Genomic DNA, 12,368 nt, shown 5'->3' with positions numbered 1-12,368 from the left:
GTCACTGGGGATTGTGATGAAAAGCAGGGAGAAAGGAAGGAAAAGGGAGAATAATCCTGGGTGCGTTAGGTGAGGACAGAAGGCAGTTTGTTGTATAATACTAGGAGAGCCAGGTGTGGGCCCCTAATCCACCACCTGCTTTCTGACTGTGGTTAAGCCACACATTTTAAGCACATCTGAAGTATGAGGGACTGGGTAACATGGTTTCCAAGCCATTCTAGTTCCAAAATGCTCTGTGGCCTAACAAGTTTGGAAACTGACCTGACACAAACTGATTTCCATTCACTGGACAAATTCAGTATTGTGTGCTAGAGCAGTTTGGATGGGAAGGAATAAGATTGCTTTAAGTAGAGGGGGGAAAGCCCCGTAGTGATTAAGATACACCACAGGCTGGAACGAGTTAATACTGGGGGTGAGGTTAAAAAGATGTGACTCTAGAGATAGGACCTTCAGGCCTGGGGGTCTTGTCCCTGTTCTCTGCTGCTCATTGGCCAGCATCCTGGTTCCTTTGTCCTCCTCTCATCCCTGCCTACTCCCTCGCTCTGGGCCTCTGGACAACTTGCTGGCCCACACCAGTCTGCGTCCTGTCCTAGGCCTGGGGGGCCCTGGGCCTGGACCTGCCTCATGAAAATAGTCTTTAACAATATTTGCAGGTAGCCATGCTCAACCTGGCCTGGAAGCCCTACCAAGTGTGAGGTAATGAGTGGCTCTTGCCAAGGATTGGGCATGCTTTCTACTCCCAGTGTCTTCACAGAGAACTAATGCCAGATAATGTCCGGCTCCCTCCTTGATCACTAGGCCAGTATCTGTCCTCCAGCTGCTCTGTCTACTCCCCTTCCCACCTTGCTCCCTGCCTTTGCCACCTTCTTCCATTCCTGCAGGTCTCCAAGTTGGTGATCATTGGCCTACATAGTCTGGAAGCTCCAATCCCCCACACTGCCCAGCACTTGCATCTGATTTCTTCCCTTACATGGGCCTTGGACACCCAAGTTTTAGAGATACCCCCTATTTCCAGTCCTTGTTCCAACTCTCATCCTGGGCTTGTCCTTGAATCATAGAGCTCTCCGAGGCTCAGCTCTGCCACTTACCGTCTTTGTGATAGGGGCAAATCACTCAGCCTTAGAGAGCTTCAGTTTCTCATTTACAAAATAGGAATGATTGTAATAGAGTTGTTGGGATTCAGTGAGCTCTTTCATATCAACACTTAACACAGAGCCAGGCATGTAACCATTCTAATTACTGCAGACAGGAGGCCCTTCAAAGACATTCAGTAATTTCAGTTAGAGGCCACGAGGGCCTGGGCCTGGCATGGTGGCAGCAGGAAGAAGAGCAGCGGCCAAGGGTAAGTGGATTCGGAAGAGGGAATGGGCAGGGCTCGGTGCAGTGTGGGTAAGGAGCATGGAGGCGTAGAGCTTCGTGCAGAGAGGAGAATAACTGCCACTCATGGAGATGGAGGATTTATTCAGGAAGGTGAAGGGCTGTTGAATTCCTTTGTTAGAGGTGTTGAATTTTTTTGGCAAAAAAAGAACTTCTGGGAGGAAGTTGAAGTCGAAGTATGGATTTGGGAGCCACCTAATCAGATGAACATGGGAAGGTGGAGATGCTGGGGATCAGGGGCAGATGGAGCCTTTGGAGTCGCCCAGTTCAAACCCACAGTCCAGACTCCTACTCTCAAGTGGTAGCTTGACTCTGGGTCCCTGACCATGGCTTTCCAATCAGCCTCCTTAATCTCAGATCGTGGACCTTGGTTTTTGGATCAGAACCATTAAAGTTACTGCAGAAGGCATTACCTTATCCCTGCTTCCTGATGCCAGTGCCTGGCCAGTCTCAGTGTCGGCCCCATAGTTCAGAATGACCCCACCACATCCCAGGTCAGGGCATTTTTACTCAAGAGGAGACAGGAAGCCTGAACTGGTGATGGGTGTGATACGCTGCCTGTCCAGGGTAGCCTGAAGACCATCACTCTCTGCCTTTTGACTCACAAGCCAAAATGCAGGTCATATCTGACATGTTGCTCATTCTGTGCCAGTTGGCTCCACTCCTGCCTGGTTCTTGAGAAACAAGTCAGCTTTTGACATGAAGATTCCTGGACCTGCAATCAGCTCATTTCCTCTAGTTTGAACCTCGTATTTGCTTTCCAGAAATGGCAGGAGCAGAAAGGTGTCATGAGAAAATTAATATTGAAGCAGTTTAAGGCATTTCCTGCCCTTGTTACCACAGAGTCCTTTTTATGAGCACATGTGTGAGAATCAGGGCCAAGAGATGGTGGGAAAGTCCATAAAAGAGAATTCCCTCACTCTGACACCAACTCCAAGTTCAGGGGATTCCCAACACCATCCCCAGAGTTGGTCATTTGCTAGTACTCAGAGAGCTCATTGAAAGTTATTTTGCTCATGGCTATGGTTTATTTCAGATTAAAATCGGCCAGAAGCACAGTTTCCATTGTCCTCTCCTGGGGAGTCAGGATGTGCAGTTTCTGGCCCCAAGGGGTACACTATGCTCAGATGCTCCAACCAGGAAGTGCCCCTGAGCCATGTGTCCAGAGTTGTTGGTTTTTAAATATTATATTTTTATTAATTTCAGAGAGGAAGGGAGAGAGAAAAACATCAGTGATGAGAGAGAATCATTGGTTGGCTGCCTCCTGCATGCCCCCTACTGAGTATCAACCCTGCAACCCAGGGAATAGAACTGTGACCTCCTGGTTCATAGGCTGACGCTCAACCACAGAGTCACACTGGCTGGGCATGTGCAGAGTTCTTGTTGAGACTTCCTTACATAGGCTTTCCCACTGCCCCTGTGCTGATACCCTGAGCCACATCTTTGGTGTGACTCAGGGACACTCCTGTCAGGATGACCTTCCAGGGTTTAGAGAATATCTCCCAGAAGCCAGAGGGCAAAGCCAGACGTCTTTTTGAGTAAGGTTGAGTTCTTTACCACATAGCATGAGTAAAAAAATAAACAAACGAGCTCAAAACACTCTTAGAACCACTTTTAACACATCTCATCTATTAGACACTCTACCAGAATGCATCAGTTCTCTCAGAGAAAGTTATCCTAAGATTCCAAGAAGAACTGATCAGTAAAACACTGTAGAGCAGACCAAAATGAAATTAGCACAGAGAGAGATACAAAAAAAAAAAAAAAAAAGGCAGGGGGCTGTGGTCTGGTCTCAGGCCAGAAAAGATTGTGAAGGATGGATGGAGAAAGAGATGAGGCAATAAATATTACTTCCTTCTTGTGGGAAGGCTCGCGTCTCTTCCGAGCTGCAGAGCCTACCTGGGCTCCAGCTTCCCGACATTTATAGAAAGAAGCTTCCTGATAGTCTCCTCAAACCGGAGTTAGTAGTTGATGGTTATGTGCATAAGATTTCACGTGCTGTCCTGCGCACATAATGGTCCTGCTGCCGCCAAGCTTCAAGGTTCAGAAGGCGGGGTAACAGATGAAGGGAGATGAAACATCAGAAACACAGCTGTCCTTTAAAGGAAGCGAGGGGAGGGATGCTCAAAGAGATCCTGGAACCCGCAGGCAAGGTCAACCGTTTTAATGACTTGGAATTAGAAGAAAAAGTGGGTTGAGCCCCAAGAATAGTATGTTCTTGACACCATTTATCAAATGGCAGATGTTAGCAACTCTAATTTACTTCTATATCTGGGCAATTTTTTTTCCCCTTTTGCTTTGGATTCCTAGTTTACTGAGCTCATACTTTATGCCAGACATTTCCCTTTGATCCTCATGACTCAAAAGAAGTAGATAATGTCTCTTTCACAAACGAGGGATGTGCAGTTAGCGAGATAGTGAGGACTCCAACCTGGCAGTCTGGTGCTGACATGAGAATCCCTTTATGATTGCCCGGACCTTCGGCAGCACAGACTCTTCTCAGTTTTCCACGACATAATCTGTTTGCCAGTGTCACCTGAGTAGAACCAACCCAACTGAGAACCAAAGAAGGTGCAAAATAAGGTGCTCACAATCCACGTAGAAGGCTCACATCCTGTATGGAAAAGCCCCTCACTCGGAGCCTATGGGTACTTTAGTGTATTTGTAAATCTAATAAATTTGATAGAATGATTGACAAAGGTAGAAATAATGTAGGAAGGAGGGTAGGGTGGTAAAAGCGACAGGTGCCAGGGAGTAGGGAGAGTCATTGTCGCAGTGTGTCACCTGGTGCTTCAGGATCTGTTAGGTGTGAGGGCCAGGGTTCTGGATGGGTGCAACAGAAATGGTTGAAAATGATCACGTTGAGGCTACTTCACATCCCTGACCTCTGGATCTCCAGCAACCCTGTGAGGGGTACATGGAGTAAGGATTATGCTTTATAGATGATGAGAGTGAAGTTTCAAGTGATTGACAGCTTGCCCTTCCTTGGTCACACAAGCTAATTTTACTCACAATAATGTGAGTAAAATTCAAGTCTTGTAAATTTCCCAATTCTGTGGCTGGGAAGAGAAGACAAAATACCTGTGATTTGTCCATAAGGGAGGGGCAGAAATGCAACAGGCAACCTACTGAAGGAATAAACAACTGAAATCTGTAAAAACTCTGACCAGATTTGGGGGTCAGAGGCGGCGGGGCGGTGGCAAAATAAGCAAACAAAAATATGGTTTTCTAGAACAAGGATGTTTCTAAGTATTCCTTATATCAGTGGTTCTCAAAGTGTGGGTTATGGACCATCAGCTTGGCCTCCCTTGGGAACATGTTAAAAATGCAAATATTTGGACCTAACTTCCCATCATGAGTCAGAGGCTCTGGGGGGCAGAGCAAGGCAGTGAGCCCTCTGTGATTCTGATGCAGCTCTGACACCTGTGGCTCCCCACCTCCCTGAAATGTAGACTGTGCTTTGTGGCCCTTGTGGAGTTGCTGACTCTCCTATGGATAGTGGGTAGGGCGCCATACTTCATTCTGGAGACCCAGGCTGACTGCTTTGTCGCCTCCTGGCTGTGTGACTTTGGGCAAGTCAGGTGGCCTTTGTTTCCTTGTCCATGAAGTAAAGACTTGTGTGCACTAAATAGGAGAAGTGACTGACAGTGTCTGGCAGAAAGGTGTTCAATAAATGTGTGTAAATCTCAACAACATCTGGAAAGCCCATCTGTAGTCCTTGAGGGACGCACTGAAACAGAGCCTTGGGCCGGGAGAACTGCTGTGTTGTTCCCTCTCTTCTCTGTACAGAGTCAGACCAGAGCAGGCGCCCAGGAAGAAGAAGGAAGCTGAGGGATTGGCTAAGTCAGGGGGTTGGCAAATATACCGATGGGCCAGATGTGGCCGTGCCTATTTTTGTACAGCCTGTGAACTACGAATGATTTTTCTATTTTTAAACGGTTGAAAGAAAATCAAAACAGTATTATATGCCGCTTGGAAATGACATGAAATTCAAAGTTGTGCCCGTAAATAAAGGTGTATTAGAATGTGGCCACACTGGTTCACATGCATATCATCCATGCCTGCTCTTGTTTTGCAACAGAAGAGTTGAGTAGTCACCACTGAGACCATATGGCCCACTGAGCCTAAAACATTTACTGTGTGGCCTGTTCTAGAAAAAGCTCGCCAACCACTGGGCTAGATGGAGGATAGAGAAGAGAGGCGAGAGATGATGAAGATGATAAGTGTAGACATTTGCTGAGCTCTACCAGGCGTGGGCTAAGCATTTCTCATGCATTATATAATTTAGTTCTTAAAACAGCACTTATGAAGCAGGCATGTCATTATCTCCATTCTTCAGCTGGAGAAACTGAGGCTTATCACCAGGGACATAGAGCCCATAGGTAATAGAGTCAAGATCGGAATTGAGGTCCAGCTGCCTTTCCAGCCAAGCTCATGACCATTGGGCCTGTTGCCCCATGGCGTTAAGTGGGTCACGTTAGGAGAGGTTTAGGGTCTCAGATGTACCGGGCAGTGACTGGGAGGGCAGGGGGGTAGCTGGCTGGAGGGAGACAAGGGTGCCTTGTAGTGCAGTGAAAACTCAGAAAGGGGGATTAGATTTTAAATGTTTGTGTGGCTCGTTTCACAGAAAGAAGAAAAGCAGCGGGGAGAAAAGAAGCCCTTAGCACAGCAGATACCTCTGGGCTGAAATCATGTTGTCCGAGCCCAGCACCAGCAGCCACGGGGAAAGTGCGCATCTCCTCTCCCTCTCCGGGGTCTGCCCGTCAGTCCCCTGCCAGTGAGGAGGGGCACTCTGCGCCCACATCAGGCGTGAAGGAGGGGACGAGAGTTAGTGAGGAGGGACTGGACAGTGGAGTTCTGTTGCCTTTCAGTCTGTAAAATAAGAATGTCAAGGAACAATTGTTTCTTCATTGCTGTGAATGTGGGCCTTGTGTTTGCAAAGGTCAGCGCCTGTGAGCACATCGCGGCTTCGAGTGGGTTCCTATGGTAATTAGGCCGCTGGGACTGAGGGCATTCTGTGTCCGGCCGCGGGGCGCTGGGCTTACGCCTTTCTGTGGGGCACATGCTGGTTTCCTGCGAACGTAACCATTTCTGTCCCGCCCCCCTTTTCTCTTGTTTTCATCCTTTCTGCACCACACACAGTGCTGGAGTTGGAGAATTCCCCAGCAGGTATGTGTCCCTTGATTTTTCCTTCCCTGCCTTCCACCCCGGACCCTTCCATTAGAGGGAACCAGAGCGTTCCCTGCAAGTGAGGGTGTTGTTTTCTTTCCACGCAGATGAGTGGCGACTTTCTTCCAATGCTGATGCCAATGGAAACGCCCAGCCCTCTTCACTCGCTGCCAAGGGCTACAGAAGCGTGCACCCCAACCTTCCTTCCGACAAGCCCCAGGTAGGCATGTGCCCAGGGCGGAGTGGGCACCGGTGAGCGGTACCTGTTCCTAAGTCGTTTAGCTTCCGTTTGTACTGCCAGCTTGCTCCGCTAGGGAATGGGCTGGCTCAGAGTTGTGCCGTTGGCCACTTTGGGGAAACTCAGACACCAGCCTGGGGGAGAGTTGGGGCTGAGGGGAGCAGAGGTGTGGGACTAGCTTGGTCTGTCCCAGGGGATCGGAAATAGAGGCCCAATGTGTTATACTAGTAGCGTGTGTTTAGGAATGTTCTGGAACAGGGAAGCCATTTGGCCTTGGGTAGCGGGGGAACGTTCTGAGCCTGTTTGTTAAAAACTCTTTAGAGTGTAATATTCAAGACAAGACTGCACTCGTGTGTTTATCCCGTTAACCGGCTGCAGGTGGGGCTGTAAGAGTCCCAGCAACTCTTCTCTCTTCAACCTCAAATGGGGAGCAGTGGCCAGTCCTCAGGCCCTGGCCCAGGAGCAGCAGCTAGAAGTCAAAATGGGAGCACCTGTAGTCCACCTTCTCACCTTGCCTAGGAGAGAACCCCCAGGTGTACAACTGGGAGCAGAGATCATTTTGCTTCAGTCTCTTGCCCCAGATTGTTTTCCTGATGGCCCCTCGCTTCCCTGTGGCTGTTTGCTGTTGGGAAGAAAGCAATGGCCCTGTTTTAATCAGGCAGTTCGTGAAGGGGTTTACATTAGAGGAGCCGCAGCCACGGAACAGAGCTGTTCCTTCCTTTAAAGGAAGCTGTGCTGCCCGACGTGTGTGGCAGAAGTGTGCTCCTCGGGGTGGTCCTTCCCCAGGGCCTGCCTCTGACGGGGTGCCTCTCCCAGGACCCGCCGGGAGTTCTGCATTTCCTTCCTGGCTCCCACCCGCCTTCTCCAGCAGCCCTCTGGTTCCTGTTCCCGAGGACTGGCCCCTGAAAAGAAACCGAGTCAAAGATAACGTCCTCCTGCCTCTCTGCAGACCCCGCCTCCCCAGCGTTAGAGCTGGTCACCTAACGGTCTGCCCGTGTGCCCAGCGGCACCATCAGGCCTCCCGCACCGCGGCTGCCTCCCTGGGCCATGGCCGGTGCATCTAGGGCCACTGGTTAGAACCAGGAGCTGCTAATGCGCCTCCGGAAGTCTTCATTAGACACCGGGACCTGGATTGCCCAGTAGGTGGCGTGCCCTAGTTTTCCCTTTCTGTGACCTTCCAGGCGGGTAAGCATGCTGCCTGCTGCCTGCTGCCTGTGGTCCACAGGCAGGCTTCCTTCTCCAGAATAGGTACGGGCGGCTCGGCCCGGTTAGGAAACAGCGCTGACCCACGCCCTCTTCCCCTCAGTGACTTAGCTCAAGGATAGCTCACCGATTCCTTTTGGCTTCTTAAGCAGCTCTTCAAAAAAGATTATTTTAAAAGCATGTGAACTAAACAAAAGTCACTTAAAACACATTCATTTACTGCAGCTTTATTGGGCACTTGTATTCAGATCACTGTGTTAAATGTTGCCCTCGAGGAGTTTGTAAGCTTTTATAAGTGTGAATATCCTGTAATACTGCCTGTGAATAGCGTATTTTCTTACCTGACACTATCCAAGACATTGCTTTTTTTTTTTTTTTTTTTTTTTTAAAAAGGGATCCTAGTAAATGGCTGCTAAAGCAGTTGAATCCCGTATGTTCAGAGTAAAGTTGCCCATCCAAATGTCAAGAACCTTTAGGTCTTGCCTTACCTCTTGAATTTGTTGGCTGAATGCAACTTGTCTGTAGAGCCATTGCCAAAGCTGCGAGTATTCACTGGCTCGGAGCAGCCAGGTGGCTAGGGGACTGCCGGGCCTGGTTTCAGCTGTAGGAGGCTCTCCTATCCCTACAGACCTAGCATCTCTTCAGAAGGACTGCGTCAGGGTCCAGAAGCTTCAGGGGGAGCCTGTCCCTGTTGTTCCCACAGGCTTTCCTGGCTCCTGCAAGCCTGGACCCGCTGCCCTGCTGTCCTTGCCCCCAGTGATAGGGAGCCAGGGCTGCCCTCTCTCCAACAGCGTCATTGTGTTGGTGTCCTCAGGGGAGGGGGGGATTGGTGTAAAGTAGGAGCCGCTCAGATGCTTCCAAGCAGCCTCGCTTTCTGCTAAGAGAAATGAGAGCTCATTAGTAGCCTGCTGGGGAGGATGCGGACTGCCAGTGTGGTTCCTGCCACGTTTACGATGAAGCAGCGCCTTCCATGTAAGGGAACCGTGGCTACCCCCTCCTTCTTTGGGGCTAAAAGCAGCCCCAGGACAGGAAGGCCTCTGGCTCCGAGCGCGTTGTCAGCACTCTGGGGAGGCATCCTCTCCACCGGGTCAAGGCCCTGGGAAGGCTCGCGCCTGATGTAATGCAGCTGTGGCACCGTATATGGCCAGAGCCAAATCTAGTTAAAACCTCATTGCAATTGATTTCTATCTTTGGACAAGAAGGAATCACATGTGGGGCACTCCGGCTCAAAGTAAAAGTAAATCGGAGCCTAATTCAAAATTGTCTTTTATTTACTTCCCTGGCCACATTATCACCTTACCCCGCGGTCCCAGGGGTGCGTGTTAGTTCAGGCACTTTGTTCCTAGAGAGCATCCTTTAGTCTCTAAACTCGCCCCAGCTTCCAGCCTGCGCTCACGGGGCCAGGTGAGCACGTCTGGAAGGCTTTGCTTCTGGTTTCTACTGAACTGGTGCTGCTCCTTTTGTCTGTTTGGCCAGTATATATGTGCCATGTGGCCGCATCCCACCGGCAAGGTCTTGGGCAGCCTGTGGAAGGATAGGTATCAAGTCAACCCAACCTACCGAAGGAGGCTTTTCTCCACCCAGGTTATTTGAAAACCGAGTTTGTTAAGGGATAGGTCAGCTGCTTCTGGCTTGATATTCTAATCTAGGCTCATCAAACGTTTTTATTTCTCTTCAATTACCCTGGCTAATATTCCTTTACCCCTTACCACCTGCACTCCACAAAGAAATAAAAATAAAATAAAAAGCAACCTCAAAATAGACCCATACCCTTGTATCTTCCCAGTTTTTGGTCACAACCCATTTACCAGATATTGACCACACACTAATGATCTCACCTGTGCCATTTGGAGGGAGGTTATCTTTAAAGACTGGGGCCAGAGAAGGGCATCTAAGTGTCTAGGCTTGGGCTGCTGGAACAAAACACCATATATATTTATTTCTCACAGTTCTGGAGGCTGGGAGTCCAAGATACTGGCCTATTTGGTTCCTGGTTTGGGCTCTGTTTCTGGCTCATAGATGGCTGCCTTCTCACTGTGTCCTCACATGCTGGGGGACGGCGGGGGACGAGGGGGGGGGGGTGTGACAGAGGGAGAGGGAGAGGAAAAAGGAGAGAGAGAGAGAGAGAGAGAGAGAGAGAGAGAGAGAGAGAGAGAGAGAAAGAGAGGCCTCTGATCACTTCCTTTTCTTATAAGGACACTTATTCACATCTTGGGGGCCCACCCTCACGACCTTATCTAATCCTAAGTGCCTCCTAAAGATCCACCTTTAAAACTCATTACTTAGGGTTAGGGGCTCAGCACATGAATTTGGGGCGACACACACATTCAGCCATAACACTAGGAAAATAAATTGCACATTTATGGTCTAATTCCCAGGTGAGCCACAGGTTGACAGATGGCTCTCACAGGATCAGTCTGGAGATTTACCCCATTTCCTCCTGCTCCACGAGCCCCATGGAGGAGTCATGTGGAGGGAGAGGGAGGGAGATGTGACCTGTATGTAGCTTTCCAGCTCTGAAGCCAGGAGCCCTGGGCTGATCACATCCTTCCAGAATGCAGTGCCTCCTAGTGGGCTGGGTGGGAATGGCTGGAGTTTGATGAACCCAGTACAACCCAATCTGGTAGGCGAATCAAGTGCTTCATTGTCTGATCCCTTTGTTCCATGTACGTCAGAAATCGGAGATTCCATGCTTTTCACCCCACCCTGTCTTCCTTCTAATAATTAGTTCCATCGACTTGTTTCCTCCGAGGAGAGAGCACATGTGGATGCTAAGCCCTTAGCATTCTCTCCTTGGCAAGCTGTGATTGTTCTGCTTATGGAAGTGAGTGCGAGGGCTCAGGGATTCCGTTAGACCTCTGACTCCTGTGAGCACAAATAAGGATGGCTCTTCCGAGTCTCCATTTCCTAAGGGAAACACATGAAAGACCCTTGAGAGTTTCAGTGAACTTAAACTTTTAAAGCCAAAAGCATAAAGAGGAGAATCTTTGAGGAGAGGAGTGTAGTCATTGGGGGCCTGGGGCTTCTTCTCCTGGCTTAGCCCCTGCCTGGGCCCCTCTTCAGTCAGGAGGTCTGAGTGCAGTTCAGCCCAGGACCGGCATCAGCATTGACTCAGCGCGGGGCCTCTCCCGGCTGAGCTCACTCCTGCGGGTGAGGGGTCGGGCCTGCCCTTCAGGTGAGTGAGTTGGCTTGACCCAGAGAGAGGCGGAGACTCCATGAGAGTCTACGCTGAGATTTGCTTAAAAACTTGTCTAGAATTGTGGTGTTGTTTTTTCCTTCAGATCATGTTATGCTGCTGTTTCTAATGGTCGTCCTTCTTTCCATTTCCCCTCCTCTCTCTTTTTTCTGTCTTAATATTGTGTCTTGAAAATCTTGCTGAAGGCCCTCTCTCGCCCACGCCCTCCTCTCCCTAAAGTGGGCCACTTTGCATGGCAGCCCCCTGCCCTCCACAGTTCCTCCAAGGACTCGCTCTACCGGAGCTCACCAAAGCCTTACGCCCCACCCGGCACCCCCAGCCAGCAGAACCCCTCACCTCCCCAGCCTGTCTCTGCCCCCGTGGCAGCCAGATCAGCTCCCGAAGGTGTGGTGTGTCCGGGGCCTTCGCTTCCAGGTTTCACGTCCCCCAGTGCTTCATCCCAACCCCAGCGCCACCGTGCAGCCACCAGGACTGTTTATAGTGGGAATGTGAGCTCTAGCCCACGTCAGAAGGCAGTTGGGAATAAAAAGGTCAGCAGCTTATATGTACCTTGTTTAGCCAATAACATTGGCCCGGTGGCACCGGAAAGCTGCTCTCGTGTTGCACGTGACCCAGCCCCAGGCACTCGAGCACCGGCTCCCAGCATTGTCTCCTGCACAGCGGGCACGGGAAAGCCACGCTCTGCTCCTCCTCACTTTCCCCAGCTGTTCTCTGACCCCCGTAAAGATGCTGGTAACCGTGGCGAGAGTCCTCCCCCGGGGACTCGGCCTTCGTTCCCAGACGCAGTGGGACCACCTGTGCTAGGCCCCCAGGTTACCTCTCATCCCGAAAACCGGAGGAGAAAACAGCCTTACCTTTTGCAGCCGTGTTATCCAGCCAAGGCAAGGAACTAGGAATGTTTGTGTGTCTGCCCCGTCTCTTCTGGAACTGGTGTGAGAGCTTGTTTGTGTTCCGGGCTGCCCTCCCCTCCCTGTCCTCGTTAATACTGCTGCAGCTTGAACCCCCGAATTCTCTAAACATCTCAGCACAGTCCTTCCTGTCTCCCTGTCTGTCCTTCCTGTGAATATGTAAGTATGCCAGCGTGTGGAATACGTGGCCTGATACTACGACGAGACACTGCGTGTATGTTTTATAACAAGTGCCAAATAAACTGTATTTCCTCCCAAGCTTTCAGGCTCCACAAGC

The 12,368-nt window shown here is 50.2% G+C and overlaps 1 protein-coding gene across 50 annotated transcripts in view; it reads left to right on the top strand.

Moving 5' to 3' along the window:
• SORBS1 (sorbin and SH3 domain containing 1) overlaps positions 1-12,368 on the top strand; it is a 210,608-nt gene that overhangs the window by 113,815 nt on the left and 84,425 nt on the right. For 33 of the 50 annotated variants that reach the window (XM_045581918.1, XM_045581922.1, XM_045581920.1 and 30 more), the window contains 2 exons: positions 6,520-6,546; positions 6,654-6,766. In XM_045581918.1, coding sequence (XP_045437874.1) covers positions 6,520-6,546; positions 6,654-6,766 — 140 coding nt within the window. Of the gene's footprint in view, positions 1-6,519; positions 6,547-6,653; positions 6,767-11,368; positions 12,065-12,368 lie in introns of all 50 variants that reach the window. The other 17 variants (XM_045581923.1, XM_045581919.1, XM_045581921.1 and 14 more) reach the window with 2 other exon arrangements.

Source organism: Pipistrellus kuhlii, unplaced genomic scaffold (assembly GCF_014108245.1).
Source record: "Pipistrellus kuhlii isolate mPipKuh1 unplaced genomic scaffold, mPipKuh1.p scaffold_m20_p_15, whole genome shotgun sequence".
Classification (NCBI taxonomy): domain Eukaryota; kingdom Metazoa; phylum Chordata; class Mammalia; order Chiroptera; family Vespertilionidae; genus Pipistrellus; species Pipistrellus kuhlii.
The sequence above is the reverse complement of the archived record's forward strand: the minus strand, read 5'-3'. Positions and strand labels throughout refer to the sequence as shown.